At 39.6% G+C, this 22673-nt stretch overlaps 1 protein-coding gene across 9 annotated transcripts in view; it reads left to right on the forward strand.

Annotated features, from left to right (window-relative positions):
• SOX6 (SRY-box transcription factor 6) overlaps window positions 1–22673 on the forward strand; it is a 550764-nt gene that overhangs the window by 390436 nt on the left and 137655 nt on the right. For 5 of the 9 annotated variants that reach the window (XM_036763144.1, XM_036763143.1, XM_036763146.1 and 2 more), the window contains exon 7: window positions 21842–21965. In XM_036763144.1, coding sequence (XP_036619039.1) covers window positions 21842–21965 — 124 coding nt within the window. The remainder of the gene's footprint in view (window positions 1–21841; window positions 21966–22673) is intronic. The other 4 variants (XM_036763145.1, XM_036763148.1, XM_036763150.1 and 1 more) reach the window with 1 other exon arrangement.

Raw genomic sequence — 22673 nt, forward strand, 5'->3', positions numbered from 1 at the left:
TTGTCATCACCACCAGCAATTACAGAAGGATTATCCTTAAGGAGCTCAGATTTGTTGATCAATGCAAATTATACAAGCAAACAGCAGAAACTGTGCTATACATCAATTTAGGCACAAAAATTTAGCACTTAACAAATGCCTACTAAGACATGACCTAATGCCATGAATAGAAGTTCACTATCTTTCATATACTGTCAGACAACAAATCTTCATGCTAGGACTATAGACCTTAAAATATTCTTGAGACTTCAACATATGAACAGTAATAGAATTGGACAATCATCAGAGATCAACCAATTGCCCACAATTGTCTTGACATAACAATGATCCATAAAAGGACCAATATTTTTAATAGCTGTCACCACACAAAATAGTTATGATCTTCCAGCTTTGCAAAATGAAAAGCTTTCCAAATATGTAAACCACGCAGAAGAAATTGAAAACATGTGGGAATGGGATCAGATTCCATCCCTACCCTCCTGTGGGCTAATAGAGTCGTTCTTAAAAGATTTTAAAAGAGGATGAGCTTAAGTCCCAATACATTTATGAAAAACTTTTGTGTCTTCCTGTTAATTGTTCACAGAAAATGAAACATAAAACAGTAAAAAGAAAATATCTTGTTGAGTACCATTTCTCTCTGAAAGATCAGAATAATTTTTCAATAACGACAACAATAGATGGAAATAGAAACAATAATGGGTAACATGGCACATTAAGGTTTGCAGTGTGATTTATATTTATTATGCTCCTTAATTCATACAACAACTCCATAAGGTATTTATATTTGATGAAGCCAAAGCTGAGAGAGATTATGGGACTGGCCCTAAGTCACACAGCTAAAAACCAGTATTTGAACTCATGTTTTCCTCACTCTAAATCTAATTCAGGGAAGCTAGAAGATGCAATGGATAGGCCTGGAGTCATGAAGACATGAGTTCAAATCTAGCCTCAGCTACTTACTAGCTATGTGACCCTGGGGAAGTCACTTAACCTTGTTTGCCTCAGTTTCTCATCTGTAAAATGAGCAGGAGAAGGAAATGGCAAACTATTTCAGTTTCTTTGCCAAGAAAACCCCAAATGGGGTCATGAAGAGTCAGACATGGCTGAAAATGACTAAACAACAAATCTAATTCTCTTTAAACTGTAAGATATCACATGTAAATATGAGCTAATATTAATATTATTTCCCTACAAAGACCATTGAAAAGAATAAAGGCATGCCATGGCATGCTAAATCCTGTATTTGAATGGAGTAAATTAGAGGTGAAAGCTAAAAAATATTATTGAAAGGGAGGACTACTAGGATTAAGACATACTGATAGGGAAGGGAAATACATTATTTTAAAGTATTTGAATTTAAAATATTCATTTGCCATATTTAGTTACACTATTTTGGTAATAATTTGAAAACCTCCTCATCTTTCATTTCTCTCTTCTTCAAATGCTTCATTCATTTCCCTTGAACTAAGGCTACATAGATCATAAATTGTTTTTCCCACTGTCCTTTAGAAAAACAGAATCACTGGACCTGAGTGGTCATAGTGGTCGCCTTTTAGGGGCAGCCCACTCTCAAGTTAAATTTTTTTCTAGATTCTTCACCAATTCTTTTGGTAAAATATAATGTTATTTTCACCTAAGACAAGTAGAAAAAATCAGAATACTTTTAATCTTTGACTGGAAAAATTCTGTGTCTCTTACTTTCCCAAACTGACTTCTTTTTATTCTCATATTTCAGATAATCTTGACTTGCTTTGAGATGAGATTTTTAATGAAATTCTTAAGATCTATTGATGTAATGTTTTAACACAACAGACTCTACCAAGTACTTGAAATTGTCATACTTCCTTGCAGTACTTGGAGAAAACATGCCAGTTTACCTGTGAACACATCATGTTTCTATCAATAAGTAATTGCTTATGCCACATGTTCATGAGGGCCATTGGGAATGCTGAGAAATAGAAGACTCAAGCCCAGTCCCCAAAGAGCTCACAGCTAGTTGGGTCAATAGGACATACAGGACCAACAATGTAAAGTAGTGAATGAAAACTGCCAAGTGGTAACAGGAGTATTATAGGAATTTGGAGAGTGGAAGAGATCACACCTAGCTGCAGTAGTGAGGGAAGACAGGAACTGCAATAAGGTTAGAGGATGAAGAAGATTTCAGTAGTCAAGGAGGATATTCTGGAAGGAAGAAAATGAGGTAGTGGAGGGCACATTTTATGAGTAATGATCAATATAATCATCATTCCTGTTTATACAGAAACATAAGGTTTTAATGTCACTTTGTATACAACTACCTCATGTGGGAGGTGGTATAAATATAATTAGTCCCACTTTATAGATGATAAAACTGTATCCCAGAGAGTTGAAAGGATATACTTGAGGTCACCTAGCTAGTAAGTAGAAGAATCTGGATTCGAACTGAGGTCTCCTGACTTCAAGCACAGAATTCTCCCCATGATGCCCTACTGCCTTTTGTTCCTGTGGTTCATGCCTGGTTCCTGTGTGTGCAGGGGGAAGAGTCTTTGTGAAGTAGGAGAGAAGGCTGAAAGGGTAGGTAGATTAGAACCACATGGTGGAAGACTTTGAATGCCTGGCAAAAGAATCGCTATGTTGTCTTGGAGGCAGTGGGGACATTTCTTCTTAATGTGCCAATCTTGCAGCCTATCTCAGAGGGCAAGCTATCGTGAGGATTGCTTCCTACAGGGAGATGTGTTACTGTGTTTAGGCAACATGGTGCTTTATAATTCCTATTGTCAGAAAGCTTCTATGAAGCAGCCATTTGCTCATGGGTGGTGTGCTATGTGTCCTCCATCCCTGCCCTTTGTCTTCAGAGAAGATGTTACTGGGGATGATTAGAATCTCTGTATTTTAAAAAGGCCAATTCATGACCAGGGTAGGCACATGAAGGTTTTCCTCTCATTCTTGGCTGCAGCTGTTATGAACAGTTCTAACCTGAAACCTTTTCTCAGAATCATTCCCTGTTCCTTGCCCCATCTCTCACACCCTAATAATTTTTGACTGTGGCCTTGAAAGCACCTCTCCTTGTGTTGTATATGTCTACCTCTGGTGATTCTGCTGTATTGTTTGACATCTCTCTTTGAGTGTTCTCTGGTCTCCACTCTACTTCAGCTTGCCATAGAGCAGCTGCAAGTGTCACCAGGGGTCATTCGTTCTTTCATCTATGTCCAGCCGGGTGGATCTGTGCGGGATGAGCATTAACGCAGTGTTTGGAGTCCAGGACCATTCCAGGCCTTCTTTTTCAGGCCTCTTTCCTGCCCATAACATTTCAGTAGGATTGTAGGTGATATCGATGAAACTGCTTGGGAAGATTGATATGACTGATGCTTATGGTCAATTCAGGGCTCCCAGCACCAGAAAGGATTGGGAATGGGATCAATTTTTGCAGATGTTTAGTTTGGTCTGGAGCTCATTTCCACATGGGAAACACCCTTTGCCTAGCAATCCCCCAGAGAATGTAATTTGTTCCATCAATCTTTCATCATCATTTAAAAAACATTTTTTTTACTTCTTGGTTTATTATGCTGCCTCCTCTATCTTGCCATCTCCTTTCTGGGATATCCCCCATTCAGAAAAGACATTTTTTTCCTTGCAACTCTTATTTCTACTACTTTGTACATCTATTCAAGCACTTCTTACCACTTTTTTTAATGTCATGAACTTTTTGAGCAGCCTGGGGAAGCCTATGGATCCCCCTTCTTAAAATAATGTTCTAAATATGTAAAATAAAATGCATGAGATTGCAAAGGAAACCAATTATATTGGAATTCATTTTCAAAATATTAAAAATTCCAAGTTAATGAATTCTTTGAAATCTATCTACAGACTCCATGGGGTCTATGGACTTCAGGTAAAAAAAAAATCTACTCAAGAATGACAGGACTACAGAGTGCATCAAGCCCACCTATAGCTGATGAGAAATGTTATCTCTGACATCTCCCAAAAGTCTCTTCTTGAAGACCTGCCCTCCTTAGAAGGAAAGCTCACAAGGTTGGACAGCTCTCATTGTTAGAAAGTTCTTCTTTATATCAAACTTTAGGCTCTTTCTCTGCAACTTTACCTCCCTGATATATTCTTAGTTCTTTTGGGGTCAAACAAAGGAAATTTTTTTCCTCTTCATAATAGTCCTCCAAAAATTTGGAGACAGCCATCATGTCTCTCCTATACCTTATTCTCTTCAGGCTAAAACTATTCTCATTTTCATCAACTGATCCTTATTTTACCTGCTGTTGAGTTCCATCAGTCTTATCTAGCTTGTTCATGTTCCCCATAAAATGTGGCACCCGGAACTGAACATGATAACTCCAGATGTAATCTGACCATGTCAAAGTACAATAGGTTTCTAACTTCCCATGGAAGTCCTTTGTAAATGCTTGTTGAATTAGCTGTCATTAGATAATGTTCTGCTTAAGAAGCAGAATTCATCAACGAGTTTTAGTTCTAGCTTTTGACAGAAAGTTGGACTTTTCTTTCTTTCTTAAACTTATACTAGTGTAGTTGGGTACCAGGTGTCAATCTTCTCCAGATAATATTGCCACTCCATCTTCTGTCTCGTTCTCACCCTGTAAAATAATCCCTCTTCTTGCTTAAATAAATATTTTGCCAGAGTTCTTGGCTGATCATCTCTGAAACTTCCAATGCTGTTGGCAGCCTCTTGAGTCAGAGATGGTGCTCCCAGCATGACATTATACAGAACAAGTTGAGTAGGAATAGTGCTTGCTTTCTAGGAGTTAATGCTGGAACGAGGTCTCTAAGCCATACTTTATGAGGCACTTAAAATACTGTGTATACTATCTAGTGAAAAACTGAAAGTTCAGCTTATTAAAAATTTTGCTTTAAAACTAAATACTCTTATGAGATAAAGATTCCCCTCCAGCCTCAGACTTTTCTATCCTCTCTCTCTCTCTTTACTGTACAACATATTAAGTCTTAACCTGACAAGAGTATCTGGACTTTAAACTCAGGCACTGTCACAGCTAATGGTAAAAGGCTTAGTCGACAAACACTTTAAAAAGTGGATTGGCTTGTTGAAGAAGAATCTCAGGTTACATTAATAGATAATTTTGGAGCTGATCTTTATTCCCCATCACTTCTATCTGAGTACTGCCATTGGTGAAACGTCTCTCGATGGATATGGCAGATTTTAAATTTACAGATATCATTATTAAGACATTCCTTCCTGGCTTCCAACTATCTAAAGATGTTTATTTACTCACCTCTTTGAAAAACATTTGTGTGCCCCTACTATGTGCAGCACCCCCCCCCATCCCCACAGTTTGTGTTTTATTGGGCAATGCAAAGATAACAGATAAAACTGGCCCCGACCTGCAGAGCTTACCTAGACATAATGAATTGTTATCATACTCATTCCTCACAATCAGGAGGCAAAAAAAAGTCATTATGGAACTCTGGTCCCTACTACAAGATGAAACATATGTGCAGTGTATAAGGTCTAAAAGTTGTAATGACTTTGTGATGGGACAAAAGGTGACAGGCATCTTATTTCTGAAGGGGGTTTGTATAGCGAAGGAAATGGCACACTTATCCCCAGGCAGACCCATTTGTATATGTCATTTAAAAACAATCAGAAAAAAAATAATTTCTACTCTGCTAAAATACTTTGATCATTGTGTACTTAATGGGGTTCCTGTTTAAGAGCAGCCATCATTAGTCTATAATATGTTTCCTATTTCTCTGGAAGTAAGACAGGGAAGGCAGAAGAAACATCCTTCTTCACTAGTCTTTGGAAATATCAGAAATAATTGACTAGCTCCGTCTTCTGTGATGGCTCAGTGACCACTAACTGTGACTATTTGCATAATAGTCAACTCTTCACTTCTGTAGTGATAACTGTTTGTATCTGATTAAAATTAAGACTGTTTTAGTTCTCTTGACTTTTCCAGAAGTTGCAAAAATTGAGATTTGCTGTTTGGCTTTAACCAAACAAATGCACACAGGGGGATAACAATATGCTGAGTTTATGCAGATTTTACAACACGAATCTGAATAAAATACCCACTAATAGATCCTTAAGGAGTAATAAACACACATGAATTTTCCTTAGTTGCACTTTAAAGTGATTTTAACATACTACTAGACCTTAACAATAATATTTAATTGACAAGATTATGCATTTGTATGGATTGAAAAGGTGGTAGATATCTAATTCCAAATGAACCATAAATTTCACTTTTGCATAACATGTTTTATTAATTTCTTTATAGCCAGGATGTTCTACTTCCCTCCTAGTGAGAGTTTCTTAAAACATAGTAAGATAATTTAAACACATTTAATTACCATTTATCATTCTTTTTAACTTTATAAAGTAATCTGAATTCTGTCTTCTCATATTCTCATGCCATGTGGCTGGGATATAGACAATAGGACAATACCCCCAAGGACTTATTTTTCTTTGATTCTATTCCTCTTCAATATGAGTCCTCCTTATTCCTGTGGGATAGCCTGCTGACCCCATTCAAACCTGTGCTAGCCAATTGGATGCTGGAAGTAAGCATGGAGATCACAACACAGTCTGATACAGGAGAAAAGTACCAACACTCCTGCCTTCTGTCTGAGAGAACTCAGGTGACAGTAGCATAAGGGATCCTGTGGACACAGAGTAGAGCTCCCGGCATATAGCTTGTCACTTCGGGGTGGGGGGTGGTGAGGAAATCTTAGGTCACCAGGATTAGTAGCAAGTCCTCTGTTCCATCCAAGTCTTTGAAGTTAGCTTGTTGGGGAGGACTGTATTGGGTCACAGAGAAAGCAGTCTTTTTGGGACCAGTCTAATCTAATACAATTCAGTTCAGTCACTTAACTGTGATAGGTCTCAGTTTTATCATCTATAAAATGAGGGAGTTGGACCAGATGACCTCTAAGGTCCTTTCCAGTTTAAAGTAAACATTTTATTGAGCACATACTCCATGAGAGGTACTCTTTGGTGTTAGGGGTACAAAAATAAAAGGTAGTCCCTATCCTCAAGGATCTTGGGGTCTACTTAGATTCTTCTGGATCCTTGCATTTGTTGGATCATAGAGCTGAAAGGGACATCTTTGACCATCTAGTTCCACCCCCTTATTTTATGGAAGTAGGCTGAAGAGGCTAAATGACTTGCCTGAAGTCATGGAGATAGTGACATCAGAGGAAGAATTTGAACCCAGGTCCTGTGGCTGCAAAGCCAGTGCGCTTTCCACTGTGTATGAAATTGGCGAGTGGATTGGCTGAATTGGAAAAGGGCATAATCAAGCTATTACCCCCTTGAGTACTACGGGACAAGATTAAGCTCCCAGAATGCAAGCCATGGGTTTGCTTTCTTCCTGGAGCATCAAACTGATACAATAGAAATGTTGAAATAAAGAGGGGAAAACCCTTTAAGCATTCTTTTGAAAATTAGGTATTTAAACAGCTATCATGGAGGCAAAAGGGGGAAAAATGATGGCGCTTGACTGCTGATGTTCTTGTGAATGATGGACATGTTGGCCCATTTTGAAAAGATGAGGCTTGAGTAAGCTCATCTGGCATGAGGGAAATTTTAAAAGAGGTATTATTAACATGAAGGACAAGACAAGCTCTTTTGGCGCTATTTCCATCTCTCTGAATATACCCAAAGAAGATTTTAAAAACATGTGTTGTTGACTTGATAGATGGAGCCATTATGATCTTACTTTCAAAGATCATTTCTCTCCTGTGTAACCTGAGAAGGGGGTTGGAAAGTGCTAGGCTGTGAGGAGGACTTGAAATGTCTTTTCTAAAGGTGAAGCCAGCAGATAGAGTCCTGTTACTCTATTTGCTTGTCCTACCTACCCTTGGTGATAAGGAGCTGAGGATCAGGGATGAGGGCTGTGGGGGGCAGGGCAGTTGACACCTGTGATCTTCTATTTCTGTGGGAAATGTTTTGGGCATTTGATTATTTAATTGCCCAACTTATCAAAGAAAAGAAAGGCTTCAAGGGGAGAGGACACTCTCTTTTTAAACACTACAAAAGTGAAGTGAGGAAAGTTCTGATGAGGTTTTTAAGAGGGTGTTCTTTCATGTGGGTATAGCCTGTGCTCAGAATCTGAACTAACAGGACTTTCTAAGTCCCTAAAGAATTCTTCCCCTCTCCTCTTCAGAGATGGATATTAATAGTGTTTAAAAAAAGGAGGGAGACCTTTTAAACATCATCTTGATGGGCTCAGTCTCTTTAACTCTAGCTCTTGACAGGAGGATTTGGGGGTAGGAGTCAGGGGCAGGGTTATGACATCCAACAAGAAAAATAATGAGGGGTTTCTTTCCTATACAATTACACAATTACAATGTGTGTGTATGTGTGTATATAGATGTGTATATGTGGGGGTATACAGATACCAGAATGGGGCCCTGTGGCTCTAAGGATTTCACTGTGTATTCTGGGAACTTCTGGAGCTTTGTTCCCTGGGACTATTCTTCTTGAAATCCCTGTTTTATTCCCTTCTTCCAAGGAAGCTTGATTACCCAGAATTGAGATGATATTCCCCTTGGTAAGCTTTATTCTCTGGGAATTTGTTAAACACATTAAGCATGGATTAGTCCTAAAGTGTCAGAATTGAATGAAATTCAGTTCAGCAATTCAACACTGCTGGATACTATATCCCGCCCTCAAACAAGTGACATTATATTGGGAGGGAAGGAGTTACCACATACATATAAAATTTAATACAAATGTAACACAAATAATTTTATATATATATATATATATACATAATATAGATATAGGCAATATAATATATAAATAAATATTGCAAATATGTTATATATGTTTATCATATTCTATATAAAGATGTATATATACACATAATATGGATATACAAATATAAATGTATATATAAATTCATAAATGTATATATAAAATTTATGAGATGTCTAAAATGGAGGACAATTTGTTAACAATAGAATAGGCATTCCAGAGGGCACTATACAAGAGTAGGGAAGGGAAAGATAGAATCATAGGAGTGATAGGGCTCACTTGGAAGGGCATGAGGGATTAGAGAGTGGTAAAAAAGGAAGAGAGCTTTAGCTTAACTGACATAAAATTTGGTCTCTTGGTCAACAAACATTTGTTAAGAGTCTACTATGTGCCATTGGGCAGTAGATTTTCATACTCTTCATAGTAGCAACAGTGATGGTTCGATTATCAATTAATACATGAGAAAGAGGTGGAAAACCAGGATCAGGGAGAAGATACTCATGTGGTAGCAGGCACCTACAAATTTACTTCATTTCATAGCCGGAAAGTTCTTTAGAGGCCATTTAGCTCAGCCAATAACTGAACAAGAATCTCCTTTACCTATCTGGCTAGTAGTCATCCAACCTTGGCCTAAAGGCTATTTGTAAGAGAAGCTACTTAATTTTTAAAGGCAGCCAATTCCATTTTTAATGTCCTTACTTGTTAGCTTTTCCTCATTTAAATATTCCACTGGATTTGTAATTTCTTTGATTTGAGAGTTCTCTCCAATAATGCAGATTTCAATCCACCCATGCCTGTCCATCCTGGGCATCTCTTGCTCAGATCTGTTCATAAGTTCACCACAGGAGTTTGGGGGTGAGGAGAGACCCAATGTACTGAGATGCCTTTGTTGACTTCTCCTGACGTCACAAGGACAACAGTGCAGCACTCTGTCTACCTGTCATCCCTCACCCTCACTACATCATCAGCTCATTTTCTTTTCTCTCATTCATTTCCCCAATAACATCTTTTACTTCTATTCTTCAGATTTCTCTGTGAATTATAGGTTGCAGCCTATTCACACCCACTGTGTGCCTCTCTATTGTACTTTGTGTGATACTCCTTTTTAATCCTTCAGATTGCCGTATTCCATGTTTTGTTGTAATGAAACAACATCAATAAAATATTAGTATTAAAAAATGGGTCTTTATTTCCAAAGGAAGCTTTGGGTCATTAAAAGATTGGGGGTAATTTCCAGAAAACAATCTAAACCAGTCTCTTTCTTGGATATAGCTTTGAGTCCAACTCATGTTCAAATCTCTGTTATATATATGTATATAGATATATGTATAGATATGTATATACATATATGTGTATTGTATGTGTATATGTGTCTGTGTGTATATATATACACACACAGTCTCTAGGTCCATCTAAATTGAATGTCATAATCTGGGCAATAAACATTCCTCATCCACTTAGCCTTCCCTGTGTTGATGGTTAGGTCAAACTCTTTCGAGTGGTTATAGATGGAAGATTTGCAATGTTCTGGAGCTTGATGCAAGGTTTTCTGCAAACAGGCGGCATCTTACTATTCGCAGAGAATTATTTTTCAATCTGGGTTCTGTGTTAGAACTCCTCTATCACGGTGATAATTACCTCTGGTGAGTATACATCTCCCTGTTTTATGCCATGCCTTATGCTTATGATCAGAGGGTCATCGGACAGCTATTTCTCTTATTATATCTTTTAAGGAATCTTGAATGATTTTGGTGTATGGCTGGGAGACATCTCGTTGGAAAAGTGCCTCTAGAGGCTGATATCATTTTGCTATATTGTTTTTCTTTCATTCTTCTTTCATCATATCTGTCTGAATTTTCTGTAACATTTCTACCCGTCGCTTTTCATTCTACCCTCTGGGGCCAGCAGAACAAGTCTAAAACCTCTTCTACGTGAAACAGCTTCAAATACTTTTTCCTCACTACATACCTAACTGTAGCTATCATCTTTTGTTTTTTCTCTAGGCTAACTATCCTCAGTTCCTTCCACTGCTTCTCATTTGTTTTGATCTTAAGGCCCTTTACCATCCTGGCCAATCTCTTCTGAATTCTCTGACACTCATCAATGTCCAACATAAAATTTGGTTCCCAGAACTTAATGCAGTTACTCCAGATGTGATCTGACCAGAGTAGAGTTGCAGTGTGACCAGTCATTTTATTGACTTGAAACTTCATTGCTTAAGATTTATATACCCCATGCTCCTGCCCCCTCTTCCTCCCTACTCTATTTTTAGAAGACAGATGCAAATGTATTATTTCCATAAATTTAAAATAAAATAAATTTTAAAAAGAACATTCCAGGTAAAGGAAACATCTTAAGCAAAAACATGGAGGCTAGAAATAGGATTTCCTATAGTGGCAACAACCAGCAGACCAGTTTCCAAGAAGTATTAAAAAAAAAAAAAACAAACAACTCCTACCCTGCGAGGGGTGGAGCTAAATATCTTTTTGTAGGCATGCATTAGTGAACATCGCAGGGCGAGGTAACTAAGGGCCAATTTGTGTGATATATACTAAGCAGCACCAAATAAAGTATGGATGGTGCTCACTACAATGTGCTGACTCAGGGGGGAAAGGAGCATATTTGTTTTCAAAAGAATTTTTTTTTTTGTCAAAAGTGGTAGAAACCAAAAGGAGTTTCTGTCAAACCCTTAGCGACTCAGAAGATTCAATTTTCTAATCCTTGCCTTCCAAACCCTTGCTCTTTTGTTTCTCATTTTATCCTGGTTGCCATTTAATGGAGGAATTCTGTGTGCTTGTATGGGCGTGCATGTGTGTGTGTGTGTGTGTGTGTGTGTGTGTGTGTGCCTGACTTCCCATGGTCTGAGGAATCTCTTTGGCTGCTCACATGGGAGGACGGAAGGATCTTTGGATCTTTTCCTGCCACATTTTCCATTGCTTCTGTTTGATCCTAAGCTGTGCTTCCTTCCCGAGCAGCGTCTTATGCAAATAGCTCAGGACTATTCTTTGTAATAAATAAGAGAGTTATCGAGGGGATTGGCTCGCTATTTCTTTCTTTCCTTATTTTTTTCCCCTCACAATGGAAACAGTCTTTGCAGTGGTTTTAAGAATTCTAAAACTCCAAAGTGTAAGTAAAAAGCAATTTGTTTGAACCCCCTGCCCCCCAAACTCTCCTTACTTAGAATCTCCAATTTAGGCATGGATATTCACATGCCCACGTTTTCCAATACAAATACTTATCGCCCATCAGTACAAAAGTTAAATAATCTTCATGAAAGAGAAAATGAGCCCCCCTGAGTGTCCCTCTGTTTGCATATTAGTGGCAGCGCAGGGTCTCTGCCAAGTTGCTCTCTGGCTGACTGCTACAGATGCTCTATTCTCAAGTATTCTGAGTCAGATCTTTAGTGCGGGTCTGTAGGGACAAACAATAGCACCTGTTCCTTACAAGATATCAGGCCGGTTAGCCCATTCATGTATCTTTAATGAAGCTCTGGGGCAGATGGCACAAAGTGGCATCATCAACAACTTAGCACCGAGGAGACAAAAGGGGAGAGTGTCGCTGCAACAATGCCGCTATTTTTGACGAATGGGAAGAGACAGAGTCGAAGTGTTTTCACCGGCATCTGCTGCTGTCTTGATTTTCCGAGAGACCTGAGGAACATCCTGGCAATTAAAATTTCTGGGCATGTCGCCGATTTGATGAAGAATGTGTAAAAGGACAAAGCTTTTGGCCAGGGACTTGGCAAGTTTTGCATTAATGGACAGTTGTGCTTTGGGGCATCCATTATATAGCTTTCACCGGGCACTGATTAAGCCTCCCTGACACAGAACCGTGGTTGGCATTTTAGTCTCCATGCTGTTCGGGGCAGCCAGCTAGAAGTTGTGTCCACTGGCCACCACAAGCTTACAATTTTCTTTCATAATTTTTAGAATAGTAATAACAGTAAGGATAGCTGACATTCGCATAGTGGTTTAAGGTTTGTGAGGCGATTGACACATTGTCTCATCTAATCTGCACAATAATCTTTAAAAATAGATGCTATTATAAGCCCCATTTTACAGATGAGAAAACTGGGTCTCAGAGAGGTTAAGTGACTTGCCTAGGGTCACACAGCTGAGACAGGAAAGAGTGCTGGATTTGGAAGCAGAAGACCCAGATTGCATTTCTGCCTCCGATTTTTGCTAACTGTGTGACTCTGAGCAAGTCAGCTAACCTCTGGGAGTCTTATTTTCCTCATCTATAAGTGAAGGGGTTGGACTAAAAGGCTTCTCTCCCTGTGAACCCAGCTTTTCTCCACTCCCAAGACCTAGGTCTCCCTTCTTTAAAAACAATTCTTGGTGATCCCAGTCTTGGATGTTTGCAGGACCAGAATTGTTTTCACTTATAGGGATGATTAAAGAGTCTTCAAACTGGGCCAGAAAAATCTAGGTACAATCTTCATTCATAAAGATAAAGAATTTCAAGAACTTTTCCTAGTATGCTGTGTGAAGATCTATTGCTTCAATGGAATCTGGAATCTGATTTTTTTCTTTCTTCAGTAAAATATTAATTTTCCATCTTTGGGGGATTGCTACTTCCCATGTATCTGACTCCCTTGACAGGTCTGCAAATGTAAAGCTGGGGTGATTTGAGGAAGAGAGAATCCTGGAAGGAAGATGAAAGGAAGGATTAGAGAAAGCAGCCAGAAGAAGGCTAGGCATGGGGCTCTGGGCTTTCTTCCTTATTATGGGGGGACTTTTTTCTGCCTGGCTGCCCTAAGGATCACAGCTGAGGCAATCTGGCTATTTCCTTCAGCTGCAAACTGAATGAGGTGACCTGGAATCCCTGCCTTGTACAGGTAGGAAGAGGTGTTTTATATTCATATTAAACTGTTGTGACCCAGTTGCATGTAGAAGAGCCTTCTAGCCCTGCTTCCCTACTCTAACCCTATCAAATTATCTCACTGTTTCCATCCTCCAAATTTGTCCTCCATGAACCCAATTTCAATCCAAATCCTCCTAAGAAAGCAAAATAGAGATGATGGTCACAGAGGGAAATTTTCTGTTATTTTAACTGAGGATCTCCTACTTGGCCAGGTGGGCAGGCTTCCTAAACAGCCATGCAGTTGGAAATGTTTTCTGGTCGGCAACACTCTGCTAGATTCTAAGCCGTTATCATCCCTTTGAAAGCATGCCAATACGAGGCATGCTTAGAATCATAGAATCTCAGAGTTAGAAGGGATTTTAGAAGTTATTTAGCCTAACCTACTACCATGTGCAGGAACACCCTCCATACCATTTTCAAGGCTAGGTGGTAGCCACGCATTCTTACTTGAACACATCCTGTGTTAGGTAGCTCATGACCACATGAGGCAGCTCTGATGATTACAAAGCTTTCCCCATATACCAGACTCTATGTAAGTTCTGTTAGTCCTAGTTCTTTCCTTTCACACATTAACCCTTCTTATGTAACCTATAAATCAATCAAGAAGCATATATTAAAGGCCTCTACTTTGTTCTAGTCATTGTGCTAGTCACAAAGACAGAAATGAAAACAAGTCCCTGCCTTCAAGGAACTTATACTTTACCAGGGGAGTCAACACATACAGTAACTGACATTTATTTAATGTTGTAAGGAATGTGAAACTCTTCACCTATATTACTGTATATGATCCTCACATTGACCTTGGAACATACAACTAGTAAGTATCTGAGGCAGGATTTGAACCCAGGTCTTTATACCTCCAAGTTGAATATTCTGACATGGAAAGAACTTATCACATCTCCTACTGCTCCTAGTTCTTCCCTCTGGGGCCTTTTGTACCTGGTGGCCTTTGGGATCCTTGGAGATGGTGTCATTCTCCTCACTACTGCCCACCCAAATCAAGTCTTCAGACTAAGCATCTCAGATTCTCCTCCTCTATCATCCTCTCCAGTCTTCTCAACATCCTCTGAAGAGCATCCAATTTGTCCTTTTGGCTCCCACTTTAATTATTGAAAACCTTCATTGTTGATGGTGCTGATATACTTTTAATAGTAGCAGAAGCTAGCATGTATATGGTGCCTTACTATTTGCAAAGAACTTAACATACGTTATCTCAGTTCATCCTCCTGAAGTAGGCACTATTATAATTATCATTATTCCCATTTTACTAATGAGGAAACTTGGACTGGGAGAGCTAAACTATTTGCCCAAGGTCACATAGCCACTAAGTATCTGTATGCTGGATTTGAACTTGGGTCCTCCTCAATAAAAGTCTAACGCTTCATCCACTAAGACTGATCCTAAGTATCAAATGCCTCGGGGGGAGGGGGAGGGAGCTGTTTCCACAAGCCATTGTGTCTATCCATAGCTAAAGACAACTCTACCATTGCATCTGAAGACAACTATTTGCATTTCCATATGGCAGCCCAGTTCTGTTTTCTGGAGACCTCCTTTGCTCAGTGATCACTTTTAGCCTGGGAATGAACTGTGTTTCCTTAGCATTCTGAAACGAGCTCTGAAAGAGGAGCCTCACTATTCTGCTCCTCAGTTCAGACTTCAACTGGCAGAGGACATTCTTGTTTGTCCTTGACAAAGGGTATTTTTAAAGCTTTGAGTCTGTATCTTACTTAAAATAACTTAGGAGCACATTTTGCATTTGGAGTTGAATGACCACTGCTAGTGTGTATACTGCAAGAGCCAAACTAGAAAAAATTACTGGAGGAGGAAAGAGCAGCGATGAGGCTGGGTGGTGCATGGGAAGATCTGGTAATCAGGAGTCTGGATGCTTGATTTGCCCCAGTCACTGACTCACTGTATGCCATTAGGCAAATCACTTGCCCTCTGGCCTTCTTTCTTCATCTGCTTAGAAAAGAATAGAATAGAAAAGAAAAAAGGAAAAGGAAAAGACGTCAGAGGGCTGGGCTGGGTGATTTCTGGTTCTATCATTCTGCTTATGAATATTGACTTAAGACCATATCCTGGTAATAGAAGAAAGTAACAAAGAGCATTTGATATTCATTCATACTATTTCAATTCTAGCACCCCACATTTTAGTACTTTTGTGTGGGCACTCTCACCATGCCTTCCCTACCTTTCCATACAATGTGATCATTGTCCATGTCTTTGGATGACTTCTGTGTGTAGGATACCCTTACACACAGGTTGCCACTCTTTATATCTTTGACAATTTTTAGGATATCTTTACTGCATTTAGGGCCATCTCTCTCTTATCCTTGTGACTCTACATGACTGACTTACCTCTTTGTTTCTTTATCTGAAGAACTGGGCTCTAGTTCCAACATCACAGTCTATTAGCTGTGGAAGCGTGGGCTTCCCCTCAATTTCCTTATCGCTAAAATAAGGGGGAGAGGGAAATCTGAATGACAAAGAGAATTGATTGATTATTCTGTGATTAATGATTCATCTTTTTTCTCTTTCTTCCTGAATCCATTGGGCGGGTAAAACTTTATTGTTTTCTGACACTGGATCATAGACGTGGAGCTGCAAGGGCCCTTGGTGGCTGTTTGTGCAACATCTTCCTCATTAAGATTTTGTGGCAGAGAATGATTTCATCTGACCCCCACAGCACACATTGACATGCTCACACTTCTTATTCTTGGGCTATTGTGCTTGCCAGAGAGCTAGCTACTTGTTCACCTGAGCATCTCAATGAACACCTCCCTTGATGAAGTGAAAATCTTCGGATAATAGATTAGGGGGGACCCTTGATGCTTTAAGGACTGAAGTGTGACCACAAAGGCTATTTTCCCCTTAATATGTATTCCATAGCCTGAAAAGACTTGGTGACTACTGTCCAGTTCACCCCATGTTTATTTTCCTGGATCCTTCCCCATTCCACACCTCCCCCATCAGTGGTTCTTAAAGTGTAGTCCAAGGAATCTCCACGGGTTCTGCAAGACCCTTTCAGGGGGTCCAAAAGGTCAAAACTATTTTCATCATAATATTAAGATATTTTATTTTGTACCATGGAACAAAATAGCTATAATGCACATAAACAAAATTCCTTGGTGAGGGAAGGTCCTCATTAATATTTAAGAAAGTAAAGGGGTCTTGAGACAAAAAATTTGATAATTTATTCTAAATAATGTTTGTAGCATGTTTAAAGTCTATGAAAACTGTCCCTGTTGGTAGCCTATGAACTCTGGTAGCCTTCTTGATGCTGAGTCATAGTATTAGCTAAGAACTGGAAGAAAATGGTATTTCTGGTTTCCAGTCTCTTTTTGGTAAAGTAAGTTCTGAAATCCACTCAGGTGTTCTTCCTTAAAATAGTTATGTGTCAAAAAGATAGTTTTGTGTGTTGCTTCTAAATGTGATGGTGACAAAGTCCTTAATGATTCCATGGCTACTCTATATTCATATAGGTACGGTATCCAAATCACTGAAATCTGAGTTGAGAGGATGTATAAAAGTCATCCAACCTCTCAGCCAATGTAGGAATTGTTTCCACAGCATCTTGGAAGGGTGGACATTCGGCCTGTGCTTGCACAGTTCCAGGGTGGAGCAGTTTCTAACCACACAAGGAAGTCCAGGTTTTGTACAGGTCCATTATTAGACAAAAGTAGGAAAATTCCTTGTTAAAATCCAAGGACTGACAGCCTGTCCCTGTCCCTTATTGCTTCAAGTTCTGCCATTTAGAGATACCTAGAATAAGCTTAGACTCATAGGCTAGCAGAATTGGAAAGGACATTTGTTGTTGAGTCATTTCAGTCATGTCCAACTCTCCATGACCCCTTGGAATGGTTTGCCATTTCCTTCTCCAGCTCATTTTAGATGAGAAAACAAGCAAACAGCGGTAAATGACTTACTCAGTGTCACACAGCTTAATAAGTGTCTGAGGTCAGATTTGAACCCAGGTCTTCCTGGCTACAGGCCTGGTGCTCTATCTACTATACCATCTGGATGCCTGGAAAGGACATTAAAGATTATCTAATCCTGGCCTATGATTTTATAGATGAGAAGACTGAACTCAGGGGAAAGCGACTTGGTCAGGTTCAGAGAGCTAGTGTGGAGCAAAGCTGGAATTTGAACTCAGGCTTTTATGACTCAAAGGTCAGTGTTCTCCCCTCTACCACGTGACCGTCTTTCCAATATTAGAAGACAGTGATAATACCCCTTTCCTGCTCTCCACCCCTAAGTTTCCTAACCATCCTTGTGCCTTCCTTCCATTCTCATGCACTATGATTTCCACACCTCCCCCTAGTTCTCACATTCCATGTTTCAGCAAAGCACCTTGGTCTAATGGTGAAAGGTTCAGATCCTAGCTCTGCCTCTCAATGCCTTTGAGATCTTGGGCAAAGTCTTTTGACTTCTCTGGGTCTCAAGTTCCTCATCTGGAAAATAAAGGGTTTGAACTAGATAACTTCCCAGGTTCTTTCCAGTCCTTAATCTAGGATATTATGAACACTGTCCTTTTCACAGTAGCATAGAAACCTTAAACCTAGGTCGGCCACCTCTGGTCATGCAGCATCGACAGGATAGAAGTGATTTTTATGGCTCCTCTCCTTTCAGGATCTCATCCTTTCCAGAAGAAAATAAAGTATACAATGGGTCTACCTTTTTACCAAGAAGCATTCAAATGCACCCATACCTTTAGCTTTATAGAATCATAGACTTTTAGCCCTGGAAAGGAACCTAAAAGGTCATTTAGCTTTCCATCTCCCCTTTATTTTAGAGATAAGAAGGTTAAGGGGAAGCCCACATTCATACAGCTAATAGATTGTGATGCTGGGACTGGTACCCAGGTCTCCAGACCCCCCGTCCCTCTCCAGGGTTCTTCCTGGGTGAACAGCAGCATGCCTAGCATTGTTCCACAGAGTTAAAGGCCAGGAATGGGCACTTGGGGGATCAGCACCAATTTAACCAAGTTAAGCTTATACTCCTAACAGTCAAAAGCCAGGGCTTACTTACCTCAGCTAAAATGAAAGAAATAGCTGCCCAAAGCTAGTTTCTTCCACGCCCCACTGGCAAGGTAGTAATTGCACAAAGACATTTTTATTAGAAGTTGATTTTCCTGAGAAATGAATTCAGAAAAATACTGTAAAGTGTTTATTTTTCCCTTGACCTTTATTAACCTACATCTTTGGGCCTTCCCCAGAGAAAAGTTGTTGGTAAATTAAGCCTTATGGACACAGTAGCATTTCTGTACTGCATCAGTGATTGTGGAAGGAGTGGGGATATGACAAGGAAATTTGGCACTATTTAAACAATGTCATAGGTCAACATATGGGATTTGACCAAAAAAAGGGATTTAGGAATTAAACGGGGGAGGGGGTTGAAGTACTTTTGATGTTGAGTTTGACTTTTTAATAGGATATGGGATGACTTATGGTCAAGAGGCCTGGGCACGAGTCCCAGCTCTGTCCCTTCTTGGGGGCACCTGGGTGACTTTCAGCAAGTCACTTAGCCTCTAAGGGCCTCAGTTTCTTCATCTGTAAAATTAAGGAGTCAGACTAGAAGCTCCCTTCCAACTGTGATGTTTGTAACTCTGTAAATGGTTCCCTTTCACAGCAGGGAAGAAATCTGCACAAACCCTGTTTGATTTGGCTTGGTAATTCCTTTTAATACTTCCTAGTTTTGATATGTGTTCCTTTAAATGTTTACTTTTCTTTAATCAAAGTAGATTAAAAGCTGACTCTGTGATATCAGGGTGTTGAAGGCTAAAATAGAAACTGCCCCATAATGCTACCTAGCATCAGGGCAAGAAATGTTTGCCAAAGGATTCTACTGTAAGCAAGAGAGAGAGAGAGAGAGAGAGCAAAGTTGGGAAAAGGCAGAGATATTGTAGGAGGCAGGGCTTCATCCGCCCCAGCCCTCATTTTTTATATGTAGCATACAAATGCTGATAGAAGGTGAAGAATTTTCTCCTTTTGCATTTTTGTGCTCTTTGATACATTTATTAAGGTCAAATGAAATTTGATATAGTAGGATTTATTTGGAAATGCTTTCTAAATACAACTCCATAATTACTGAGCTACACGATCGTACACAGGGCTGTAAAACTGCTCAGACAGACAAGCAATTTATATGTTACACCGAGGTGTGTATAGCAAAGGATATTAGTCTAATTGGGAGCCAAGATGTGGTGGTCTTAAATCTGAAGCGTGGTGGGGAGGAGGGGAGAAGGGGGCAGGGATTTCTAGGAAGCCTGTACTGTCGTGAGGTTGTGAAGTGATCTACCTGAGGTGGAGAGAGATACTACTTTTTGAATATATCGCAAACAGCTGAACATTGCTTCCCAACTCAGGACACTAATCCCACATTTCAAAACAGGAAAGCATCCCAACATGGGAAGGAAAACATCTAGACTCTCTTTTCCTTTCCTTTCCTTTCCTTTCCTTTCCTTTCCTTTCCTTTCCTTTCCTTTCCTTTCCTTTCCTTTCATTTTCCTTTCCTTTCCTTTCCACTGTCCTTTCTTCTTCTTTCTTTTCCTTGCCTTTCCTTTCCTTTCCTTTCCCCTTTCCTTTCCCCTTTCCTTTCCCCTTTCCTTTCCCCTTTTCCTTTCCCCTTTCCCCTTTCCCCTTTCCTTTCCCCTTGCCTTTCCCCTTGCCTTTCCCCTTTCCCCTTGCCTTTCCCCTTTCCCCTTACTTCTACCCTTTCCTCATTTCTTTCCCCTTTCCTTTCCTTTTCCTCTCCCTTTCCCTTCCTTTCCCCTTCCTTTCCTTTTCCTCTCCTTTCCCCCTCCCTTTCCCCTTCCTTTTCCCCTTCCTTTCCCCTTTCCTTTTCCACTTTCCTTTCCCCTTTCCTTTCCCCTTCCTTTCCCCTTCTTCCTTTCCTTCCTTTCATTTCCTTTCCTTTCCTTTCCTTTCCTTTCCTTTCCTTTCCTTTCCTTTCCTTTCCTTTCCTTTCCTTTCCTTTCCTTTCCTTTCCTTTCCTTCTTTCCTTTCCTTTCCTTTCCTTTTCTTCTATCTTGTATTTATTTCTCTTTTATCTATCTTTCATCTATCTTCTATTTATCTATCTAGTATGTATTTATCTTTTATCTATATCTATCTTGTATTTATTCATCTATCTTTTATCTATCATGTATTTATTGATCTATCTTTTATCTATCATGTATTTGTCTGTTATCTATCTAATATTTATTTATTTATTTATCTTTGATCTATCACATGTTAATCTCTCTCTCAGTCTCTCATCTATTCATTTATTTGCCTTTTCTTTGTATCCCCATAACTTACCGCAGTGCCTGGAACATGCCAGGCATGTTGCTTGTTGGCTTAATTTGAAATAAACTGCTTGGACTTTTCCCTTCTTCCTTGCAAAAGCCATACAGTAAACTCTCAACAAACTTCATTCTAACAAATATTTATTGATTAACAACTATGTGCAAAGTAGTTTCATATTTTTTTTTGGAGGGGAGTGGGAGGATGCAAGGTTTAAATGGCACGTGGCTCTTGACCTCATGAAATTTAGAATCCAGGAGGGGAGGGGAGGTGGTAAGAAGCTGTGCATTAGGAAAACAACCTAAGCAGCCCTGTGAGTAACAGATTGGAAGTAGGAAGAGGTAGAGAAGCCAGTAAAGTGGCTACTGCCACAGTCTCAGCCACAGTTAATGTAAGCTTAAAACAGGGTACTAACCTTGGGGATAGAGCAAGTGTGCCCCTCATATTAATAAGGAAAAAAACAAATCTCTAAAGATGGTTAATTCCCTAAAATGGAGGGAAAAGAGGGCATTGGGTTAGAACCCATATGGGCTCTTCAACTGTGTGTGTGTGTGTGTGTGTGTGTATGTGTGTGTGTGCATGCATGTGTGTGTCATAGATCCCATTAAGAGTCTAGAATCCATCTCTAAATAATATTTTTAAATGCATAAAATAAAATATATAGAATCACAAAGAAAATAATTTCAATGAATAGTTGTCCAAATTTAAAAAAATATTTATGGATTCAAGATTAAGAAACCCGGGACTGGATGATCACTAGAATCTCTGCCTACTCTGGCAGCATTGAGTTTATTGGTATGGTGGATTAGATGCGATGTTATGTCTTTGACCTGGGTTTGGGAGCAGATTTGAGTAGGGGCAGGGGAAGAGGTGGCCATGGGAGCACATGGATCTATATAAGCAATGGAAAAATAAAAACTTGTCAACACACATTTGCACTATGTCTGATCATAGGCTCTCTTCTGTTTAGCAGGTTCAGGGTCACATGCCTCCGCTCATGATCCCAATTTTTCCACACGACCAGCGGACACTGGCGGCAGCCGCTGCTGCCCAACAGGGATTCCTCTTCCCCTCTGGAATACCATACAAACCAGGTAAGCAGAAAGGGGATCTGCTGCGGCTACTTTAGAAATGCTGTTAGAAGAACCCAGCTTTTATGCTTGGGAAGCTCAGACTACATTGAAGTAGTTGTTCACAAAAGAGACGGGTGGAAATGTATAAGATTCTCAGAAGTTTAGTTTTAAGTTATGCTGGGACTGTTAGGAAATGCTGGGCTAATTGGGTATGGAAAATCATCTATCTTTTGCTTAAGAAATAAAGCTTTGCTTCCTAGTAGTCCTATTTTTAGTATTGTCCCCTGGTAGAAGTCTTTGGGATTCCCATTTGTAACAGGGTGGTATGACATTTGGAGGAAGGCTATTGGATGTTTTCATCTATGGCTGTTCCCTCTATATCCAGTAGCTGCTTGTAATGGAATACCCCTTCTCTTTCTGAGAGCTTTGCTACCCTAGGGGAGAGGGGTCACATGCAGTAGAAGATGTTATCTCTCCCTGTTGGTTGTCTTCTTTTTGTTGAAAAAAGCAGAACCTAGTACAATTTACTTAGCTTGCCACTAATAGGTAACGTTTAGACTTCTTTCTAAATAATAAAGCATCCAGGAGCTCCTCCTCATTCATTGCCAAGACTTGAAACAGGTCACATAACCTTGCAGTGAAATATGTTTTGAGATGATTTAGCAAATGTTATGATTTCTTTCTTTATTCCTCTGAGTTTACTGGACTCCTGGGGAATTCAATTAGGGC

Source organism: Trichosurus vulpecula, chromosome 6 (assembly GCF_011100635.1).
Source record: "Trichosurus vulpecula isolate mTriVul1 chromosome 6, mTriVul1.pri, whole genome shotgun sequence".
Taxonomy (NCBI): Eukaryota; Metazoa; Chordata; class Mammalia; order Diprotodontia; family Phalangeridae; genus Trichosurus; species Trichosurus vulpecula.